At 61.2% G+C, this 22453-nt stretch overlaps 1 protein-coding gene across 1 annotated transcript; it reads left to right on the forward strand.

Moving 5' to 3' along the window:
- The first annotated feature begins 50 nt into the window (after positions 1 to 50).
- Positions 51 to 21584, forward strand: VWA5B1 (von Willebrand factor A domain containing 5B1). Its single transcript, XM_068658721.1, has 21 exons — positions 51 to 1923; positions 2312 to 2473; positions 2772 to 2994; positions 3133 to 3275; positions 3382 to 3513; positions 3728 to 3852; positions 5897 to 6073; positions 8465 to 8575; positions 8651 to 8853; positions 10066 to 10180; positions 11370 to 11555; positions 11785 to 11962; positions 12808 to 12995; positions 14559 to 14748; positions 14904 to 15221; positions 15342 to 15479; positions 15603 to 15728; positions 16420 to 16485; positions 17041 to 17110; positions 17290 to 17413; positions 17599 to 21584. The coding sequence occupies exons 1-21, from the start codon at positions 1782 to 1784 to the stop codon at positions 18265 to 18267; spliced, it is 3786 nt and encodes a 1261-aa protein (XP_068514822.1). The 5' UTR covers positions 51 to 1781; the 3' UTR covers positions 18268 to 21584.
- Positions 21585 to 22453: the final 869 nt, after the last annotated feature.

A 22453-nucleotide genomic window follows, 5' to 3' on the forward strand; every position in this document is an offset into this window, starting at 1 on the left:
GAATGAAAGCACAGCTTGTGGCCAAATGGCAGGGGACTTTCCAGCCAGCGGGGGCCACGGGGACGTTTTCTGCCTGGTTATGAGACCGACACTGAGGATGGGGTGGGAGTGAGATCCCCGAGGGCACAGCTGGCCTGTACTCGGCACGAGTGGCTGCGTTCTCACCTCTCCCCACTCCCTCCTCACCCTCAGCCACCTTTTGGACATGGGGGCCATGCCATGGGTGCGCTGTGGGTGCTGGGGACCCCGTGGTCCCTTTCTGGGTGGTGGCACTGCCGGGACCCTGGTGCTCTTTTGGGGGCTGGGCTACCTGCATACAGCAGTCAGGGTTTTCTTTTCTCCTCGATGCATGAAAACAAACCTCAGGAGAGCATTTTTCTGCCTCTGCCTTGAGCACACCTGCTCCAGAGCCAGGTTTTTCGGTGGCACCAAAGCCTTTAGGGGCACAGATATCACCTGAGCAGCCCTCTGGGCTTCACACCCTGCTTCCAGGCACGTAATTGCCCTTTACCCAAGCTTAAAATCCAGCTCCCAGCCTGCCCGTGGCGATCACACCCGTGCTGTGCAGCAGAGCCCCTCTCTCTGCACGTCACAGCGACCATCCTCCGACGTCGGCGCAGCAGCAGCAGCACCAGCCCCGTGCGTGGCGCACCGAATTCAGCCGGGCTGAGCTCCCAGCTCCTCACCAGCACAGCTCCCTCCCCGGCGGCCCGGGAAAGATCATTTGCAAAGCATGGGGAAAATAAAGCCTGAGCGTGGCCAGCCGAGTGACGACTGACGTCCAGAGCCCTGTGCTGCTGCTCCCCTGGCGGGCAGGATTACGGGCACGGCTGCTTTTGCTGATGCAGCGAGCGCAGGGCGGCCGCGCTGATCTGTCCTGAGGCCGGGCCAGCGGCTGTGACGCTGCAGCAAGCGGTGTCCGAGGCTGGGAGGATGCGGGGATGCTCCACACATGCCAGCAGAAATCGCTGGGGAGCGAGGGTACTGCCGGCTGGGAGCTTGGGGTGGCTCCTGGGGGGCGCAGGGGGTGCGCCGGGGGTCCCCGTGCCCGTTGTCTCCTCTCCCCGCTCTGTGCTGCAGTCACTGAATGGTGTCGGATCCTCCAGCCCTGTCCTGGGGCAGGGAATGGAGCCCCCCTGAGCCCTCCCCATCCTTTTGGGCAATTTTGGGGCAGGGCTTGGGCTCACCTGGGGTGGGAGCTGGCACCCCGGCCCTTGGGGAGAGGAGCTGGCACCGAGGAAAGCTGCAGGGAGAGGGCTGAAATGTGCTTGGCAGGAGCGGCCGCTTTGCATCCGAATGGCTCTGCTGTGCCAGGATGAGTCACCCTGTGCAGGAGATGGGGAACGTGTCCCCTGGGGGGATGAGGACAGCCTGGAAGGCCACAGCCACCCCCTTCTGTCCCTGCTCCAGCAGTAATGGGGGGCTGGCGAGGTGTGCTGCTCACCCCCACAATGTCCTGCCCCTGCCTGGCCCCACAGGGTCCTGCATCTCCCATCGGTGTCTTATGGGGTCTCACCTCCATCCCCACTTCTGCCAGCAGGGCCATCACCCCGGGACTTGTCCCATGGAGATTTCCTGCCCTCTGTCCTACCCACAGGGCTGCAAAAAAACCAGGAGCCGCTAGCAAGACCGCTGCGGGGAGCGAGCGAGGAAAACCGCAGGCACAGCAGGGCCACTGAAGACACCAAGAGGTGACGGGGACGTGCGGGTCCCCCAGGGCTCCTCCTTGCGTCCCCCAGCTCACCACCAGGCACCCCGTGACCGCCAGCCCCACGGGGGAGATGCCGGGGGGGCTGCTCAACCGCGGCACCCGGCGCCCGCTGCCGCTCGCCGCCTCCGAGGTGACCTCGTGCGTCAGCGGCTACGCCTGCGGGGTGACGGCCTCGCTCACCTACCGCAACCCGGAGGCGCAGCCGTGCGAAGGCAAGTGTCTGCACGGGGTTTTGGGATCGCGCTGCTTCGGGAGCTGCCTCCCCGTGGTCGTTGTGAACCCAAAGTTACACGGGTGTTTGTACAGCAAGGGCGCGCTGCTGGCTCGCCTTGGTGCCCACCGGGATCCCCAAATCCTTTTTGGCCAGCCCATTTCCCAGCCCGTCCTGGTGCCCGGGGTTGTTCCTCTGTGCCTTTCTCCCCGGGAGGCTCTCACCAGCCCCATTTCTCCACCCGTAGAGGTGGAGGGGGCAGCAGCACGCCCCTCTGCCACCTCTTCCCCTGGGAAAAACCCACGTGGGGAGTGCAGAGCGGGGAGAAGCAGCCCCCTGAGGTGGGTCTGGGCGAGGGCTTGTTGGGCTAACACCCCGCTGGCCATCAGGGCTCTTCGTCTTCCCCCTGGACGAGCACACAACCGTGGTGGGGTTCGAGGCGGCAGTGTGCCGGCGTGCCGTCACCGTGCAGATCAAGGACAAGGCCAAGATCGACGCCGCCTATTTCAATGGCTGCGGCCTCCCCGACGGACGAGCTCACGACAGGAGCGGTGAGAGGGTTTTGGGGGGGAGCACGGGGGAAGGAAAGATGAAAAAGTGTTGAAAAGATGAGGCTGTGGGGCTCGTATCCCTATAGTGTCTGCCGAAAGGGATGGTCCCATCTGTTTGGGAAAGTGCTGTTGCTGCTGGAGAGCCAAAAGGGCGATGCAGAGGGCCGTGGGTTGGGCTCTCGGGAGGAATCTCTGCAGCAGAGGTTGCTTTGAGCATCTGGCCCAGGGCTGGGGTGGTGGTGGAGGCCTGAGGAGCAGTTTGTGTGGCTGACACCACGTCTCGTGGCCATCTCTGCAGGAAGGATTGTGCTGGACGAGGACTTGGAGAGGATCGCTTTCGTGGCTAGCCTGGGCACGATTCCTCCCCTGGAAAGCATCTCCATCTTCATCAGCACCTCCTCGGAGCTGCAGACGCTGCCCAGCGGGGCCGTGAGGGTCCTGCTGCCAGCTGTGTGCGTCCCCAGGGTCCCGCAGCACAGCTCGGAGAGCTCCAGCACCCTTCCTGCACACCAGCTCCGGACGTACGAAGCCACGGGATGGGACCGGAGAGTGGGAGGGGGACTGGGGACAACACCCCAGAGCACACGGGCTGCGGATGCTCAGTCCCTGGGGACGCAGCACACGTGGCCAGCATTAACCGGGGCTCCTCTCACCCGCAGAGCCAAGCCCTGCTGCGGATCGGGGAGCCCGGAGCAGGGCAGCAGCTCCTGCCTGGCCCAGCTGCTGGAGAGCGAGGCCACCAACCCCTCCGAGTATGAGTTCAGCTTCCACCTGGAGATCCGAGGGCCGTGCTTGCTGGCAGGTAGGGCGTGCTGCGGGGTTCTCATCACCTCTAGGCAACACCTACCCTCATCATCCTCCTTCTGGCGTGGGGTCGTCCCCAACCTCCCCGTGGTTCCCTTGGGCAGGCGTCGAGAGCCCCACGCACAAAATCCGCGCGGACGCCGACCCCTCGGCTCGCTCGGCGAGGAGCATCGTCATCACGCTGGCCGACAAGCACACCTTCGACAGGCCCGTGGAGATCCTGATCCACCCCAGCGGTACGTGGGCTCTGCTTCCCCTCCGCCACCGCAGCCCCTTCCCAGAGCCCTGTCCCGTAGCGTTGGTGTCGGGGTCAGGGGCTCTCCGTGAGATAATCCCGGACCCTCTCGGGGCTGCCCCTGTATCTCTGCGCTTGGGGGTGTCTGTATTTCTTGGGGGTGTCTGTATTTCGTGCCAAGCTGACGTTCAGCTCAAGTGGTTCTGCGTTTCCAGAGCCCCACATGCCTCACGTCTTGATGGAAGGAGGCGATATGACGCCCGCAGAGTACGAGCAGCACCTGAAGGGGAAGAACGATTTCATCAAAGGCACCAAGAAGGACCCCAGCGCCCAAAAAAAGGTGAGGAGCACGAGCTGCCGAGCGTCAGCCCGGGCGTTCCTTGGCGCAAGAAGCTGCTTGCTTTGCTTGCTTGCATCACGCCGGCCCAATAACTGCAGCATCCTCCCGCGGAGAGGGCTTGGCGTGGAGGAAGAGGGGAAAATCCTACACTGCTTCTGATAAAGCGAGTGTGGAAGAAGCTCCGCGAGGGTTATTGTGTGTGTAATTAGTGCTATTCTAGCACAGCGTAATTAGGTAGGTGCGTTATTATAGCATTAAGGGTATTATTGCGGTGACATAGAATAAAATATTCTTTTAATTGCTCGGTAAATGTTTACCCTTTCTGGATAGCTGTCAGGAAGACAGAAGCGATCGGGCTCGGCATAATGAGCTAAAGCGGAGACAAAGGTAGCAGAAACTTCTCTTTGTTCTCTTGACGAGCAAATGGAGAAATGTCTGCTCTGGGATTTCTGCCTCATCTTCTGGCAGCTCTGACACGCTGAGTGACAGCTCCAGCGCCCCGAGCTGCTGCGGCGGCGTGCGGGGCTGAGCGGAGAGGAGGGGAGCGGGGGCACCGGCCGAGTTTCTGGGGCGGGGGTCTCCCCCAGAGCTCGTTTCCCTGAGAGAAGCATCGCCCGCCTGCCCTGCTGCCTCCCCCTGGGCTTTCTCTCGCAGCACGGCGCAGGGATGAGGACAGCGCTCGCTCTGCTCGGCAGGCGCCTCCTCTAATTGCCTCGGCTGTGCGGCAGGTGGAACGAAACGCAACTCCCACGCTCCGGCTCGGATGGCTCCCTAATTATTTCGGTGTCTTTAACATGTCAAATTGGTTTTTGAGGGGGGAGAGGGGATCATTCCGGAGACGTTTCCCCACAGGAAGCCCCCCGCTGTGCCCCAGGCGCCCCCCTCCTGGATAAAAAGCCTTCCTCCCTAAAGGCCTCAGGGTGGATTTTGGGGGAGAACCCACGCCACGCAGCACCTCTGGCCTGCAGTGAGTCAGCCCAGAAATTTCGGCAGTAAATGGTCTTTTATTTCCATCCCTCGGGTGGTTATGCAAAAGCCTCGGGTGCCCGTCAGCTGGCAGGGTGGTGGGGACGATCCAGGTGCTCCAGGATCCCCAGGAGCATCCCAGGGAGCGCTGTGCTTGGCTCCAGGGGCACAGCTCAGTGCCTGGGCAGGGTCCCAGCAGGGTTCCCAGGCTGAAATGGGACGGACATCCATGCTGGGAAAGATCCTGACGAAAATAACGTTGCTGAGAGCAGGAAAAGGGGAACGGAGCGCACCCCTCCAGCTCCCGGTTCATTTATTTCCCGAAGCTCAAGAGGGAAATGCAGGAGAAAACCAGCCCTTTGGGGTCTGGTTTCTTTCTCGTGAAGTCAGCAAGAGCTTGCAGCCTCTGAAAGCAAGGGAAAAGGCGAAAAAAAAAGGCACAAAAAAAGCCTGTGGGGCCGGGGCAGCTCGCTGCACAGCCTCCCATAGCCCCATGGAGCTGGGGGAGCAGGTGAGGCGTGACGGAGCCACCTGGAAACCACAGTGGGTGGCAGAACCAGCTCGAGAGGGTTTGTCCTGGTTTAATTTTATCACGTCTCCAACGGAGATCGATCCTTGAAATAAAAGCAGGCACAAAGCAGAGAGCCAGAGACGTGCGGCGGGCGGGCTCCTATTGAAATTCTGCCCTGAGTGATGGGTTGGGCTCTCTGAAGCCCTTTGGTTCCCACAAAGGGAAGCGGTGGAAGGGAAGGGGAAGGGGCAGGAGCAGGGCAGAGGTGGCAGGAGGGAAGCCAAGCAGCCAACACGATGCGCTGAGCGCCGCGTCCTGCGCTCTGTCACTGAGTGGCCGTGCACAAATCCTTGGGTAGCTCTGCGCCTCGTGTCACGCCAAGCAGTGCTAACGAACCACGTTACCCGAGGGCAATAATGATGATTTAATAATCAGTTTGGAGAGGTGTTTCCATCAGCAGGGCCAAAACGAGCGTCTCCACCCGTAGGCACGCTGTGAACCCCCTCCAGGTGGAGCGGGGCCGCAGGATGCCGCCCCCGCCGCCTTCCCTCTCCTTCTTCCCTGCAGACAGAAATCATCAGGAAGCGCCTGAACAAGGACATCCCCCACCACCCTGTCGTCATGCTGAACTTCTGCCCGGACCTGCGGACGGCCCAGGAGGATCTCCGCAAAGCCCCCGGCGAGTTTATCTTCCTGGTGGACCGCAGCAGGAGCATGAGCGGCGGCAGCATCGACCGCGTCAAGGTACCGCGCGGGATGGGGGCACCTGAACCATATCATAAAGGTTTCTCAGCGCCTTCATTAAGAGGGGATGGGGGTAATTATACACCGTGGCGTTAGTCATGGTGACTGTGCTGCTCGTTAGGTAGCTGCAGTGATGCTGCCAAGCCCCCTCACCGCCCCTGCTCCTCTCCTTCCCATCCGTGCACCAAGCACAAAGGGATTTCCCTCTCCCCATTGCTGGTTTCCCATTTCCCGTGACCCTTCTCCATCTCTCCCTGTGCCCAGGGCCTGGTTGGACATGTGCCACTGCTCATGGGATCTACGGAGGTTCCTACACTGGTGGCTGTTCCCTTATCCTTAGCCCTTAACGCATTTTGGGGCAGGTTGGTGTCCGCCAGCTGGCACATCTCAGGGAGCAGCTCTGGCAAAAGCTCTCCTTGGAAAGTTCCTCTTGATTTTTGGGGGCCAGCTGAGCCCCGATACCTTAAAACATTGCATCCTCCTGAGCAGGGGCAGGGACAGGCTTCCCCTTGGGGCTTCGATTGCAGCTGGGGGCATCCCGCTCACCCCTGTCCCTAACATGGGTGACAAAAGTGCCCCCCCAAAAAGTGCCACTGTGTCCCCACCTCCGGCAGAGCAGCTCTGCCCGCAGCTGGAGGCGGGTGGCAGGGAGCATCTCAAAGCCATCTCCCTCCCCATCCGCCTCTCGTTTCCATGGGAACTTGCCGAGGATGGCAAAAAGGAGCAAAAAGGAGCAAAAAGGAGCAAAAAGGAGCAAAAAGGAGCGTGTGGTGCCACCGCGGGCGGTGGGGAGCCTGAGGGGGGCTGCGGGGGTCCTCTGGGGAGCCCTGGCTGTGCCCTGTCCCGGTGTTATCTCCGTGGTGGCTTTGCTGGTGCCACACAGGGTCCCCCCCCTCCTTCCTTCACCACATTTCGGAGCCTGGCAATCAGGAGGTGTCCCCAGTCCGGGCCAGGCTTCTGCTTTCTGGCTTGCTGCGTGGTCTCAGGTCCGTCCCCTGGGGATATGGGGACACTGCGGGGACAGAGCCCCCGTCCAGGTCAGCTGAAATGACGGGGGTGGAAGGTTCAGGGCGTCCCCTTCCGTGTGGGGCAGCGGGGCCAGGCTCTTTTTGGGGGGGTAGAAGAGGTGGTGCGTGCGTCAGCACCAGCCAGGCTGGCAAAATAACTGGGAATTGACTTCTCCGGAGGCAAACATCTCTCCGTATCGAGCCGCGGTATTGATACCGAGTGCAGCAGGATCAGGATCAATATTTACCACAAGAAGCAATAAATCCTTCTGCTCGCTCGAACAGAAGGCAGGCTCTGGTAGCCCACTTTGGGAAGTGCTTCAAGAGAAATATTTGGAGAGCTGCTTTTTGTTGTTGTTGTTTATTTTTTGCGTGTCTTTTTTTTTTTTTTTAAAATCCTTGCAACGAGTTCCAAGGCGGGGATGTCAGCGCTGAGATTTGCAGGAGCCAGCACCCCCGGAGCCTGCCGGGAAGCGGCGATATAAATACATCCTCGTAGGTTTGAGCTAACAGCTTGGTGTAAAGTCCTCGGGAGCCTGCTAAAGGGCAGCAGCCCCGCTCACGTACGGTACCTCGTGGCTCTGCTGCGTGGCTGCCTCTCCGCGGGGCCAGCCCGGCCCCCGTGGCCGCGAGGAGGCTGCGTGCCCTTGGCAGCTCCTCTCCTAGGGCTGGCGCGAGGTTTTCTGCTGCCCTCGGCAGAAGTTTGCCTTTATCAGCACATAACCAGCGAGTGCAGGGGCGCTCCCGGCGCTGCCAGCATTTTGCTTTTGGATTGTCCTCCCTCTCCTGCAGCGCTGAGTGCTGGAGCTGCCCGGCACAGCTCCATCCACGCGCCTCTGAGGCCGCGCCGGCGGCCCCTTATGTAAAAGCCCAGGAATAGGCAGGTTAGATAACAGTTTCTGGTGGAGAGAAGCGCTCGGAGCAGCCCCTCCCTGTTATTTCCATCAGTGCCAGAGAGATAGTTGGGGCTGGGGGAGGCTTTTCCTCCTGTGCAGCTTTGGGCTGTGTGTTTCTCCCTGCAGGTCTGGGCACGGCGATGCGCCGCGTCGCCGCTCCGCGCTTCGCACCCCGCTCCTCATCACCCAGCAGCTGGGTGCTGCCGTGCTGCACTGCGAGCACGGCTTCCACCGGTTAAATAAAGAGATAAATAAATCAAAGAGATGTTGCTCCGCTCTTCAAAAGCTCCCCCTTTCTGCTTTGCACCCAAATATCGCCAAGGAGCTCGTGCGAGGAGCAGGGGAGCGCGCGGTGCTTTCTCAGTGCAGGGAGCCAGGTGCAAGGAGCTGCTTTTGCATCGCGTGCAGGTGGGAAAAGGGCATGAAGGAAGGCAGGAGGGGACGAGCCGCGGTGTTCCTGACCCCTCTGCTTTTGCTCTCCCCCCCAGGACGCCCTGCTGGTCCTCCTGAAGAGCCTGACCCCCGCCTGCCTCTTCAACATCGTGGGCTTCGGCTCCACTTTCAAGGCGCTGTTCCCCGCCAGCAGGAGCTACTGCGAGGTGGGTGAGGGGCTGGGCGAGGGGCTGCAGGGCTCCGGCCTCTCGAGGCTGCTGGCTCTGCTGCTCCTTTGGCAGGAGAGCCTGGCTGTCGCCTGCGAGAGCCTCAGGAGGATGCGGGCTGACATGGGCAGCACCAACATCTTGGCGCCCCTGAGGTGGGTCGTGCGGCAGCCGATCCCCAGGGGCCACCCCCGGCTGCTCTTCCTGCTGACCGCCGGGGCCGTGGGCGACACGGGGAAGGTCCTGGAGGTGCTGAGGAACCACTCGTCCTCCACCAGGTACGGGGGGGCCGGCCGCCAGGAGGGCAAAAAGCCTGGCACCAGCAGGGTGGGCTGCTCCTCGAGCGCAGGGGGCCGCGGGGCTCCGTGGCACAGACATCCCCGCGTCAGGAACCGAGGCAGGATTGCGGGCTGCTGCTGCCAGCCACGGGAGAAACCTCAAAGGGTTTGGAACGGATCCCAGAAGTTCAGATGCTTTTTAAACAATCAAAAGCGGGATAATTGGGCTGACAACTTCACAGGCTCTCGTCGGATGCTTCCTGCTAGGAGAGATTGACACACGAGCAATCTTCCTTGCCTGTTTTTTTTTTTTTTTTTTTTTTTCTAAAGCACATCTGGGTCCAGACCCAGCTGCTTCCAGGATGGCGCTGCACAGAAATGAATAGGCTGAAAAAGAGCAGTGGGGGAAGCAGCAAATTTGCTCCTAGCCTGTTCCTCAGCCCTGACAGTCTGGTTTCTCCTCCATCTCCTTAAGGGAGATGAAAAATTAGAAAAATGCGAGAAAAACCTTATTCCTCTCCCATCCCTCAGAGCTCAGGGCTGATCAGGGAAGCGGCTCTGCCCTTTTTTTTTCCTATATGGAGGGATTATCAGGGGTACAGGACTGCCCACCCCTCGCTCCTGGAGGTGTGCCAGTGAGCTGGATGCAGCCAGTGCTGGAGCTTGGCCCTGGAGGGCTCCGCGCAGCGCGTGTCTGAGTCGTGCCCGGCCTCCGGAGGAGATCAGAGCCCCGTGTGAGAGGCTGCGAATCTCTGTAAGACCTGCAGCCATCTGGAGATTAAAACCTCCAGAAGAAAAGCCCCTGCTGCAGCCGCAGACTGCTGCCAAAGGTGTTTTCATCCCAGCCCTGGCCATACCCTGCACCCTCTGCCTCCCTATGGGGTTTGCAGCCCTTTGCCAACCCCCAGCTCGCTGAGCACAGATCACGGGCAGCGATCCTGCCCGGCTGGTTCCCCTTTCCTTGAGAAAACGTTTATTTTAATTGTGAGCAGAGATAATTGCTGGGTCCCTAATGCTGCTGACCACAGGCAGGGAGAAGAGCTGACTGGGCAGCTTGCTCGCGCTCAGGGTGGAGGCAGGGATTGGAGGGGGGGGAACCTCCAAATGAGGGTCGCAGCCAAAAATCTTGGAGCCCTGCTCAGGCAGAGAGGCCAGCAGGGAAACTGGGAGCTGCTGGATGTGCCTGACGCTCTCCATCCCATCCCCGTGCAGGTGCTACAGCTTCGGCATCGGCCCCAGTGCCTGCAGGAGGCTGGTGCAGGGGCTGGCCGCCGTGTCCAGGGGCAGCGCCGAGTTCCTGGCCGAGGGCGAGCGGCTGCAGCCCAAGGTACGGCCACCCTCTGTGCTGCGGGGAGATGGGGAGCCCAGGGCCACCGGTGTGTCCCCTAGGGCTACCGGTGTGTCCCCCAGGGCCACCGCATCGCTCTCCGACGCTGCCGTGTGCGCAGCGAGGGGGAGGCAGCGGCTCAGCCGCCGGCCCCGCTCCCTCTCCTGGTGCTGCCTTCACGCCTCCCACTCGGCAGCAGGTGGGTGAGCAGGAGGGGATGGAGGAGCAGCCTCATCTCCGGCTGTCGGAGGGAGTGGGAGCGTGTTTACCCCGCGTGGGGAAGGGGAGAGGCGAGAGCCTCCATCCGCCAGCTCCGGCTTCAAAGGGAGAGCTGCTGTCGCAGGCGCAGGCAGGGGCAGGAGAGCCGGCATCAAAGCAGCCAATTAGTTTTGAAGTCAGGCTCAGCCCTCGCGCCGCTCAGGCAAGAAGTACCCGGGGTTGGAGGGAGGGGAACGGGCGGCGATGGTTTTGCCTATTAAGCCAGCTTGAAAGCAAACGAGGGCGCTTCGTTTCCACTCTCCCCGTGAAGACCAGGGCTGGTGACTCAGATGTGCCGGCAGAACAGCCCTACGTGGGCTCTGTCCCTTGGTAAAATCACAGTGTCATCTGCCCGGTGACCAAACCCCAAGGGAATCGGGTCTTCAGCCCCTAAATATCTTTAAAAAGCTGCCTCCTGCGTGCTTGATCTGAAAAGGCCCTCCGCAGCCCTTCCCTCTGCAGGAACCTGTAGCACGCAGAACAGCATCCGCATTTCTGATCTAAATTAAAAACAAAACCAGTGAAGAGAGGTGGGAATTTTTTTGTCTTTTTTTTTGTTGTTTGTTTTTAATAGAGCTATTAATAAAGAGCTTTGCAGGCTGTGCAGCTCAGTGCCTTCAGCAGTCTGAGGCGTCAATTACCAGCTGTATAAACCACAGCCTGGTGCGTCGCCCAGAGCCTGCGAACAAGCAGCGGGAACACCAGGGGAGGGTTGAGATGCTCTGCCTGGAAATCTGGGGCTGACTCCTCCTGGAGTGCAGGGAAATGCCCGCGGGCTCCCTGCTAGGTCTGCCCAGGAGATGGTCACAGATTTGGGCTGTCCCCTGGGTCAGGGCATGGGGCTGTCGGAGACCCCTGCGCCTTTTGGGGTGCTCTGCAGAAGCAGGGGAGGGTCTGCCTTCTGTATGATCGCTCTTCTCTCCTTCCCCAGATGATCAGGTCACTGAAGAAGGCGATGGCACCGGTCCTGAGCGACGTGTCCGTGGAGTGGGTCTTTCCCGAAAGCACCGAGGTCTTGGTGTCCCCGCTCAGCACCAGCTGCCTCTTCCCCGGTGACCGCCTGGTTGGCTACGGCGTCGTCTGTGACACCTCGCTGTACCTCTCCAACCCCCGATCCGTGAGTCCGCCCCCAACCCAAAGGCTTTTTTTTTCCCTTTTTCTTCTTCTCCCCTTGCAAACCTGTGGTCGTGACTGCTCGTGGCTCTCTGGGTGGGAAGGGAAGCAGGGGGTGGGCCACCGGGGAGCCTGACGGGTGGCCAAGGGGATGGAGAGAGGCAAAAAGGGCACCGGGGTGCAAACCCACATGGGAGCTGCAGCTTTGGGACTTTCTTCTCCGCTCTCCCCAGGACAAGAGGCGGCGGTACAGCATGATGCGCTCCCAGGAGTCGAGCAGCTCAGTTTTCTTGCACTCCCAGGAAGAGGGAGCCAGCACGGAGAGCTGGAGCTACCCGGAGGGGGCCGAGCGTGCCCCGGATCAGCTGGCGGTGGGCAGGGACCCCGGTGGAGAATCGGACACGGACACGGGTCAGGTTTCCCGCTGTGCCCCCATCTTCCTAACCAGCTTTCCTCCCTGCTCTGCCGATTTCCTTCCCTGACAGCTGAGCCTTCCCAGCTCTACCTCTGCAAAGTGTCAGGGGGGTTTGCAGGAGCGGTGAGGGATCTCCCAAGGCTCGAGCGAGTCTGTTCGCTTTGGCTGCTTTACCCCAACGTGTCAGGAAATGAAGGGAAGCCCCGGAGATCTGGCTTCCCCAGAGGTTTTCAGAGCAGCTCCAGCTTTGGCCACGTGTAATTATTTACAAGCTGCCCACAGTGTGGCTGGAGCAGGTCGGTAGCCCAGCCAGGCCATGCAAAACAGCTGCTTCTTGCAGCAAGCCCCAAAGTTGGAGTTAGAGGGGAAGAAAAGGGGAAAAATGGCCCCAAAGCCCTGGTCGGGGCCGTGTTTCCGTGCTGCAAGGGAAACCTCCGCCACTCGCGGGGTGTTCTGTGCTTGTAATCAGAGAAGAGCTGTGCTGTGCATCCTCTCAACCTTGTCAGAAGTAATGAGAAATCGTGCACTTCCAAATGAAACCCTCCTCTCGCTCTGACAGGAAAATGTCTGCGCTAATGAAATTTCATTAGCGAACCCTTTGTCTTCTCCAAGGAGATTTGGGTAAACGCAGACAGGTTTTTGTTGTGTGTTATTTTTTTTTTTTCCTGGCTGAAAATCTCTCAGACAAAACCTCCCAGCCCGCTCCCCTGGCATCCCCCGGGGGACTGAGTGCTCTCGTTTCCTTCTGTGGTTTTGTCACTTCTCTTCCGACCGAGCAGGGCCGAGAGCATCCCCCTGCTCCCCAGGGGGACCGGAGCCCATCCTCTCTCCCTCCGTGCAGGAACTGATGCCAAGACATCCTCCAGGAGACGGGCGTTCAGTGCCAACCAGGTCACCAGCCACGAGCCCCTCCGCAAGGAGCCCACGGCCAGCGATCCGGGCAGCTCCCTGCTGAGGAATCCCCTGCGCAAAGCCCACCTGCAGGACCTGCAGCAGCTCAGCCCCGAGCCGTGCCCGCTGGATTTCCAGGTGGGTGCCCCCCGAGGGGCTCCGTGTGCGGCTGGGGCCAGCCTGCAGCACCGGGGACGCCTCAGGTGTGGAAGGGAAGGAGCCCGGGTCACGCCAGCCCTGCTGGGTGCACTTTGTGCCAAGGTGTGCCCCAAGCACGGAGGAAACGAGGACAGGATCCTGCTCCCCGCTTCTGTTTGCTGAGTGCCCCTCCTTCTCCTCCTTCGCTTTGCTCTTTGGCTCACCCCCAAGCTTCTCCCTGCCCATCTGTACTTTGGCCACGCCATACAAACTCTGCCTGGGGCGTATCCATGCCCTGCAGGGTGCCAGGATCAGTCCCAAAGCAGATTCCCCTGCTTCCCCTGGAAGCTGCAGCCCCTGCAGAGTTTTGGGCTGGCACCCGGACACGTGTGGTGCTGCCCACTGCATCCAGCAGCGGGTGAAAGGCGGCAGCCCCAGGACAGCTTCAGGCTGCTCTCTGGAAGGCTGGGACCGGGTTTTCTCCCCTCCTCAGCATCGCCGCAGTGCTCAGCTCCGAAATCAGGGCCGGGAGGATGTGCAGCAGCTGCTGCTGCCACACTTTTGTTCCCATGGAAACACGGGGAGGGATGGCTGGGCTGCCACGAGGCTTCAGCTGGCGCTGGGGCGCAGGGGGTGCACAGGGGGATGCAGGGGATGAAGGGTCCCTGCTCCGTGGAGAGGAACAAAGCCTCTACCCTCCAGCCGAAAAGCACCTCGTGGCAGGCAGGTGTTTTGGGGGATGCCCTCATCCTCCCTCACCTTGCCAAGGCCCAGCAAAGCACCTGGCCCGTGCCCGTGCCCGAGAGGCAGAAAGGACCGGAGGGCAGTCAGTGCCTAGCAGCGTGCGCCCTGCTCCGAATTAATTGCAGCCTGGTTTCGCTGCCCCGAGGGCTCCCAGCAACTCTCCCGGCTCCAAGGTTGGCTGCCAGGGCTTGACATTTTTGGGGCTGTGAATGTGAGCCCTCAGCTCGTCCCCACACACACGCTGCTGGGATGGAAAGGTCAGGGCTGGCGGCGGGCAGCGCAAAGCCCCGGCTCCTCGCCCTGCCTGGGAGGAGAGCCCAAATTTTGAATGGGAAGGGGCTTCTTGGCTTGGAAGCAGCTCCTTCCTCTCTTGGTGAGCCTCTCCTGCTTCGGGTTGCCCCTTTCCCAGCTGCCTGCCTCCCCTTTTTGCTGGTGGGCTCATCCAAAAGCTCGGTGGTGCTGGAGGCTGGGTTCCTGCCTGCCATCCGTACGGGATCTGGCGCTGCAGATGCCACAGGGGGGATTTGTGTCTCCTGAAAGTGGAGAAACGGCCTCGTTAAAAATAAAATAAAATAAAATCCCGTCTCCCCATCCCTTGTGCCCCCCCCTCCTCCCGTTACCAAGCAACTGGTGCTTGATCTTTCTGCCTCTCTTCTTTCCTTTGGCTCCCGAGCAAAGTCATTACAATGCCTGGAGGGCTGAAACCCCAATTTCACCTCCTGCAAGTCTGGGGAAAGAGCCCCTGGGGCTTCGGGCACCTCGGGGATGCTGTGTGGATGCATCCCATTGGGCAAAGCTTGCTGTGTTTGCATTTCCCAGCCCTTCACCACCAGGATCCGTGGCGCGGGTGCCCGCCGGCCGTCCCTGCTGCACGGGAGCTGCGTGTCCTCCTGCCAGCACCCCGAATCCCCGCCAGTGCCCGAAGCTGCAGCTGGACAGGGCTTGGGGCCGCTGGATGCCAGCAGCAGCCTGAGGTCCTCATCCGATAGCCGAAGCCCCGGGGAGCCGGGTAAGGTGGCAGAGGAGGCCCAGCAACCTCACCAAAATTTTGGTGCTGTGGCATTGCCCGTGAGAAAGCTGTGCTGAAAATTAGGAAGGGTTAATTACGGTTTCTGGGGGGCAGAGGGGAGCTGGATGGTTAACCCCGTGGTTGTCCCTCTGCAGAAGGCGCCCAGCATCCGTCCTTCACCTTCGAGACAGAGACCTCCTCCGACTGGGAGCCCCAGGACTGGGATTTCGGCGCCGCCCGGGGCTCCCCATGCTCGCCCCGTGCCACCTGCAAGGCGGTGGTGAAGGGGCTGCGGGGCGGCGAGCCCGTGCAGTGGGAGGTCGCCTTCGACATCCGCCCGCTCCTCCGCGAGCGGGGCAGCCGGGAGGAGGGCGACGAGGACCTGTGGAGCGAGACCTTCCACCACCTGGCAGCCAGATCCGTCATCCGGGACCTGGAGCAGCTGGCAGAGAGGGAGTGTGAAATTGAGCACGGTAATTAATTAACGCCCGGTAACGCACGTCGGGCACGCTCCCTGCTCCGGCTCCTCTCCTCCCAGGAGCTGGGGCAGGGAGCTGGCTCCAGCGCTGACTCCGCCACCTCTCCCACGGCAGGGTCAGGCCGGCGGCACCAGCTGAGCGCCGTGCACACCAGCAAGGCCTGCAACATCATCAGCAAGTACACGGCGTTCGTGCCGGTGGATCTGAGCACCAGCACCTACCTGCCCCCCGGCGTCGCCTACACCCGCGCGGGTAACGGGGGGCTGCAGGCAGAGAGCCCGGCCTCAGCTCCAGGTGGCCGAGCTCGCCAGCCCGTGGGTTTTGTGGCTCCAAATCCCTCGCTCAACGCTAGAAATTCCCTTCTCTCCTGCCAAGGGCCAGCAGCCAGGCAAGGCAGCCCGAGGAGCCTCAGCTCGGGACACAGGAGGCACCGCGGCGGTTCTGCGGCGCGTCCCCTGTCACCCTGCGGCCAGGACGGAGATGATGGATTTCATGGCACGGGTAAGGCTCCTTGGCTTTTTTTTGTCTCCTTCCTCTTCGTGGTGTAGCCCATTAAGGTGTTTATTTATTTATTTATTAAGGAGTATTTTCTCTGTATTTTTTTTCTTCTGCCTTCTTCTTTTAATACGGTGCTCGGAGGTGATGCAGCTCCCATGGCTGCCAGGCATGAAATCCATCCTCCAAGCCTTGGAGATGGCATTTCCAACGCCACAGCCTGCTGCCGTCACATGCACGACCCCCCCAAAAAAAAAAGCCCAGGCATTTGCTCTGGATAATTAATCCTGCATCTGCCTGGAATCCGGCTCCTTAAGCAAGGCAAAAGCTGCAATTTACCCTAAAACTCCCCAGCCGCAGGCAGCGCCTGCTGACCGTGCTTGGCAGTTAATTGGCAGCCGCGGCGCAGAGAGCACGAGGGATGAAGCGGGGCGTAATTAGAGGCGAGGGGGATGCGAGCACTTGCCTGTCACCAAATCCTCTGCTAATGAAGACAAGCTGGGCTGGGACCGCGGCGGGCATTGCCAGGGCTGCGGCTGAATTAAAATTGCCTCCGCGTTCAGGGGTTTGCGTGGCGGGGAGGTGAGGGGTGAGGCAGCCCGTGGTGGCCTCCTCCTGCCCCAGCAGCGGGGAGGAGGTGGGCAGGAGGGGTTGGGGATTTCGGGTGGGTGATGCTGATGCCATAAATCCCTTGCAGATGCGGACGAGGCCGGGCCGTCGCCCTGCAGCACCCCGCTGTCCTCCAGCTGCCGTCCCCCAGAAGGTAGGGGAAGGTGCTCGCGCCTTTTCTCAGGGTCTGGGTGCCCAAATGTTGGGGTGGCCCCAGCTAAAATCCCAGAGCTGCTTCAGGACAGGCCACACCGCTCCCCGTGGCCACAGCCCTCCTGAGAGCCGCTCTCCAGAGCCACGCCAGGGCATGGGAGCCTGCAGGGACATGGCTCCGGGCTGCTCGGACATAACTATGGGAAATCAAGTCAGTGATTCGGGTTGCTCACCCGATTTTCTGCTGAGTGATCTTTTTTTAAACCTTCTTGCCTACAATTAGGCCTGTGAGCGCAAGGCCTGGCTCTCTCCAGAGGTGCAAGGCACAGAGCCCTGGGGGCATTTCGTACAGACCTTCCCACACTCGTTTTTAAGATGCACGGGGATTTTATTGTCCCGTAACGTATGCAGGGAAGGGGAGAGGCAGGATTTTGGCAGAGCCTCAGCAGCCTGGACAGGCACCCCACACCCCAATGTTGTGGATTTTGCTCCCTGAGCTCTGATGTTTGCTCTCCTGCAGCACTCACCTGACTCCTGCCTTTGTGTTTCTTCCCAGCGCCGTCCCAGAGCCTGGCTGCCTCTTCTGCACATTCCCCAAAACCCATTGAGAGCCTCTTTGCTGCGAGGTAGGGCCCAGCTCCTCCTTTCTCTGCTGCCAGCTGCAGGTCCTGCGGGTCCAGCACAGACCTGAGCACAGGGAGCAGAGGGACAAACAGCGAACGTGATGCTGGTGGCTGTGGAACGGGGAGGTGGGCACTGAGGGGGGACACAGGCAGGTGACAGCCACCCCCCTGTCCTCCCGCAGGCTGACCCTCCACAAAACCAGGCTGCTGACTCGAGCTGCCAAAGGTTTCATGAGCAAATCCCCGGGCAGAACGAGCGAGGCCAGCTCGGAGAGCGACAGCGAGAGCATCGACTACCTTCCTCTGGTGAGCAGCTCCCGGCTCCAGCTGTGGCTGTGCGGGTGCTGGGGGGCGTTGGGGACCCCCAACTCATCCTGATGGGCTCTCACTGTCTGACAGAGATGGGAGCTGCTCCATCCGTGCAGTTTCTCCCCAAATTCCCCAGCAGAGGTTAGTATCTCAGAGCTCTGTGTGCCCACCGCTCCTTACAGGTGTCCCTGCAGCTGGCCTGCGGCGCCTTCCTCCTCAACTCAGCCTTCTGCGAGGCGCTGGGCATCCCCATGGAGAAGCTGAAGCGCACCTCGCCTTTCTCCTGCCACCGCCTGGCGCTCAGCCCCTCCAGCTCCAGCAGCTCCAGGAAGGCCGTGCCCGGCGGGGAGCGCACAAACCTCGGGCACGACGGGCAGCACCCGGTCCCCGACGGCACCCGTGGGGCCGTCAGCCCCTCCGAGGACGCGGCCGGCCGCCCTCGCCACTTCTCGGGGAGCGCCGTGGAGAGCATCTCCAAATCCCTGCGAGCCGAGAGCGAGCTGTCCCCGCCGGCCATCACCATCCGCCGCTTCTCCTCCCCGGAGCAGCACGGCCCCGAGGTGCAGGCTCTGCTGGCCGACATCGAGCTGCGGCGGCAGACAGAGCCCGAGGGGATGCTGTGGGCCACGGCCGTGGCGCTGGCCTGGCTGGAGCACAGCTCGGCCGCCTTCTTCGTGGAGTGGGAGCTGGTGGCGGCCAAAGCCAGCCTGTGGCTGCGGGAGCAGCACTTCCCACAGGGCTGCAGCCTGGCGGCGGTGAAGGCGGCGGCCCAGCAGCTCTTCGTCTTGCTCAGGCACTGGGAGGAGAAGCTGGAGTTCAACCTGCTGTGCTACAACCCCGGCAGCGTGTAGGGAGCTTGGGGAGGACAAGAGGAGAGGTTCGGGGACCTCCTGTCCCCAAGGGAGCAGCCGGCGCTGTGCCTTAGGAGCTGGAGGCGCAGAGCGCGGCCCCCGCGGCGCCCGGCACCGAGCAGGAGCACCCTGCGTGAAAACTGCAAAAGGAAATTTAATTCCCTGCCAAAATGCCAAAATTTTCCATCCTCCTTTCCACCCAGGAGCCTGCTGTGCCCTCCTGGGGGGCTCTGCCCTCCCCAGCCACAAGTGACACCCCCCCCATCTCCACTCCTTTTCCTCCTTGCTGCTGAGAGAACATTTTCCAGCCCAAAGTTCACATGTTACTAGAAGTCAGTGGCGTTCCCGACTTCAGTACAGATTCCAGGCATTATTTTTTTATTTATATATTTATTTTTGTTAGCTTTCTGCTGGAGAAAGGCCCTGGTTCTGTTTCAGCTGCACTGATTTTGTCTGGGGGGGGGGGGGGGCTTGGAAAAAAAACGAAGGAAGCGCAGCTGAGTGACGGGCACGCAGGTTTTGGCTCCTCCGCTGAGCAGGGCTGGGTAGGACGGGGAGTGTGAGAGGAAGAGATGAAAACTGCAGCTGGAGAGTGTTGGAAAACAGCGGGAAAATGTGGCAATATTGGCAAGGCTGTTCCCTTTGAGACAAAGCATCTTCTCTTTTAAACCTCCCGGCGGGGGAAAGCCTCCTCTCGGCTCCCCAGCAGAGCGCCGGGAGCCGGGAGGGGCTTTGCAGGAAACCTTTTGCTTTTTCTGACCGGAGCTGGTGGGGATGGGCATCTTCACGGCTCTGTTAGCGCTGGGGTTGTTGCCTCTTCTTGCTCCCAAAGCAACGAGTCCCAGCTCCAGCCCGCTTTTTGCTGTAAAAAAGCATCAGGGAGAGCTGCCACGGGGCTGTTTTGGTGCCAAGCAGCCTGGTTTGCGGCACGATGCAGCTCGTGAGCAAAACCTACCTCTGGTTCCCTGCCCTCCCCTGCCCACTGCCACCCCTCAGCTCCCCAGGATTTCCCCAGCAGGGTTTATCCCCGGGCACAGCACCCCAAGCCCTGCCCGCCTCACCGCTTGCTGGCTTCCCGACCCCTTCGTCTCCCCAAAATCCCAGCATCTCTCCTGGAGGCTGCCTCAGCGCTCTGCTCGCCCGCAGCCACCGGCAAAATGAGCTCCTGCCCCAACACGGGGGCTGCTGGAGCCGGCAGCTCCCCTGTGCCGGGTTCAGGCTGGGTGCTCAGGGTGTTGGCACAGCCCTTCCTGCGTCCTCTTTTTGGGGAGAGGGGCCAAAAGGGGCTGGTGCTGCTCTCACTGCTCTCCAGCATCCCACAGAGAGCCTCTTGGTGCTGGAGGATGCTCCAGGATGGCACCAAGGCTTCAGCGGGTGAGCATCCTTCGGCACCTTGCCTTCTCCCCTCGGTGTGCAGCAGCCTCGCCGCGTCTCAGCAGGTTCCTGGTGTCCGTGTGTGTCCGTCCAGGGGGTCCCCAAGTGTCCCTGCCTCGTGTCACCTCGCCGGGGTCCCCAGCTCCGCCGGGGGCTCCTCGGCGCTGTCGCGTTCTCCATCGCAGCCGTGTCGTTGTCCCGGTGAATCAGAGCCCGCTTGGTTTGTCCGCCGTGGGTACGCCGTTTTGGGGTCTCTGTGAGCAGTGTGGTGTGAGTTGTGTAGGAAAACAACAAAAAAAAACAAACAAAATACACAAAAATCCACCTCCTGCCTGTGTGTGTGAATTGCAGCCGGGGTTCAGAGGGGAAGGAGCCACCGAGCTTAGAGCAGGCCGTGACAAAAGGATGGCAAAAGCCACCTGAGCGCCACCGCCCCACCCCGACCGAGCTGGTGGCGACCACCACGTGCTGGAAAAGCGCCCGCCCGCCCTGCTCTGGGTTCATCAGCTGCCTTCGTTTGGCTAATTGGGCTGCTAATGAGAGCAGGGGGGTGCCGGGGTCTCCCCAGCATGGGGCCGGGTCCCCGTGGCCGCAGCCCCCCCTTGTCCTGGGGGCTTTGCCCTGGTTCAGCCTCAGTCCGCAGCCCGGGTGCTGCGGTGCTGTCGCCAAGGTGACGGCGAGCACCTCATTAGGAGAAATTCATTTGGTTGCCGTTGTCAGTCGGGGCTTAATGAATAAACTCCTTCCGCGCCGTGGCAATAAATATTTGCCTGCGGCTTCTCCACGGCGAGAGAACGGCTCCGGCTCCCCGGGGAGCCAGCACTGGGCAGGATTGCTCTGTGCTGTACGCAGAGGGGTGGTTTTGGGGTGAGAAACAGCCCAATTGGGGCAGCCCTGGTGCAAAACCGCAGTCCTAACCCAGGGCTTGGAGCCCAAACCCTGCTGTGCTGCAAGACATCGGTGCCGGCCACCGCTGCGTCCCCCCTGGGACCCCCGGCAGGGGTTCATCAGCCGGCACCGGGGGGGAGCCTTCGCTCGCCTGGGAGGGTTACGAAACCTGCGGGAGAGGGGGAGGACAGCAGAGCTTAAAAAAGAGCCCTCGCCACCCCCCAGCCCCGCCGGTGCCTGCTGGAAGGGCTGCAAGCACGCCGGCAGCTCTCCAAGCACAGATTGCGCCTCTGCCCCCGTCCGCCCGCCAACCCGCCGCCGACGGGCGCTGCGGCGAGCAGAGCTCCACATATTGCTGGAAAACGGGCTTTTTAGCAGCATTTCTGTGCTTCGTAACCCCCCCTCGCCTCCTCCTCCCGCTGCCCAGGCCGGGGTGCGGGTAGCGGCTATGCAGCGCGGCCGCAGCCACCCAAAATTGGGGTGGGTTTGGTGCCGTTTCTTAAAACAGGTGCAGCGGAGCATCATCCGCCCGCGGTGCTCAGCGGGGTGTCGGCACCACCAAAACGAGCCCTGGCCCCAAAAATCCCAGGGCAGGGCTGGCTCGGGTCAGCCTTGGCGTGGTCCTGCCCGAGGGATGCTTCTCCCCAGGGTTTTTGGCATCCCGGGGGATGCGGCCGCTCGGTGCCGTGGGCTTCAGCGCTCCCGAAATAGAGCCCGGGGCAGGTTTGGGTGTCGGAGGCATCTGAGCGCAGTCATGTGGATGTTATGCAAGACTTGATGATGGGTTGTAAACAGCTATTAAAATGATTGACGGGCCCGGGATGAAGTATTAGGGGGGAGGAAGGGAAAGATGAGTAATAATGATTAAAATAATTAACAAACCGAGACGTTCCGTAAATTAGGGGGGGGAAAAAAAAAAAAAAAAAAAAAGGCTTTGTGAGGCTGGAGGAAGGTGCTGGGAAGGAATCGTGGCCCGAGCGTGCCCCGAGCCAGCAGGTGTGAGGATGGGGAGGGTGGCGGTGTTGGTAAGAGGCACGTGGATTTGGGGAATGAGGTTTTTTTCCTTCCCCCTCACCTCGGCATCCACCTCCCTGTGCCACCGAAAGGGCATCGAGTGCCCCAAGCGGGCTCCGTCCCTGCTGCTGGAGCCCTCACACCTTGGACCCCTCAAGGGAATGGCTTAAAAAAGTGAATTTGGAGGAAAACGGATGGATCCGGGCACATCGAGTGCCACCGGGTCCCGGCAAACCCCAAAGCAGAGCCTGGACTCGGCGCTGAGCGAAGCGGTGGGCCCGGCCCCGAGCTAACGAGGAGAAACGAGCAGATTATGGGGAAGACAGCTTCTATTTATACATAAATACTGCAGTAATCAGCAGCGCGGGGCAAGGGAAATCCAATGGAAATATGTGAGTGTTTAAGAAGCTTTTGGAGCACAACGTTACACAAGCGGCTGCGTTTGGCTTGGCCGGGTCCCCAAACCCCAGGAAACGGAGCCAAAACCAGGAGCGACCCCGGGTGCCAAGGGGAAGGTGGGGAGGACCCCAGGGGCTTCCAACCATCGGGTACAGGGGGATGAGGCCCCCTAAATGCAGCCCCCAGGAGGGGAAGGCAGAGCTGTGGTGCTGAACCCCGACTCCTCGCACCCCAAATGGGTTCGGAGCGCGCCCGCGGTCCCCCCCCTCCAGCAGCCCCTGGTGATTCGGAGCCGCCTGGCAGAAATCCATCAGTGCCAGCGTCCTATATATAAAAGCACATATGGATTTCAGGGGCGCTCGCGCCCGTGCGTGCAGCAGCGAGCTGCCAGGGCTGTCAGTGGGTGCTGACATCTCCCGTAAATAGCTGCCGGCCGCCCCGCACCTTCGCGCGCCGCCAACGCCTCGACCCCGCTCCCGTCCTCCCGCAGGCAGCCTGAGTGGGAAAACGG

This window comes from Anas acuta, chromosome 22, assembly GCF_963932015.1.
Source record: "Anas acuta chromosome 22, bAnaAcu1.1, whole genome shotgun sequence".
In the NCBI taxonomy this organism is placed as follows: Eukaryota; Metazoa; Chordata; class Aves; order Anseriformes; family Anatidae; genus Anas; species Anas acuta.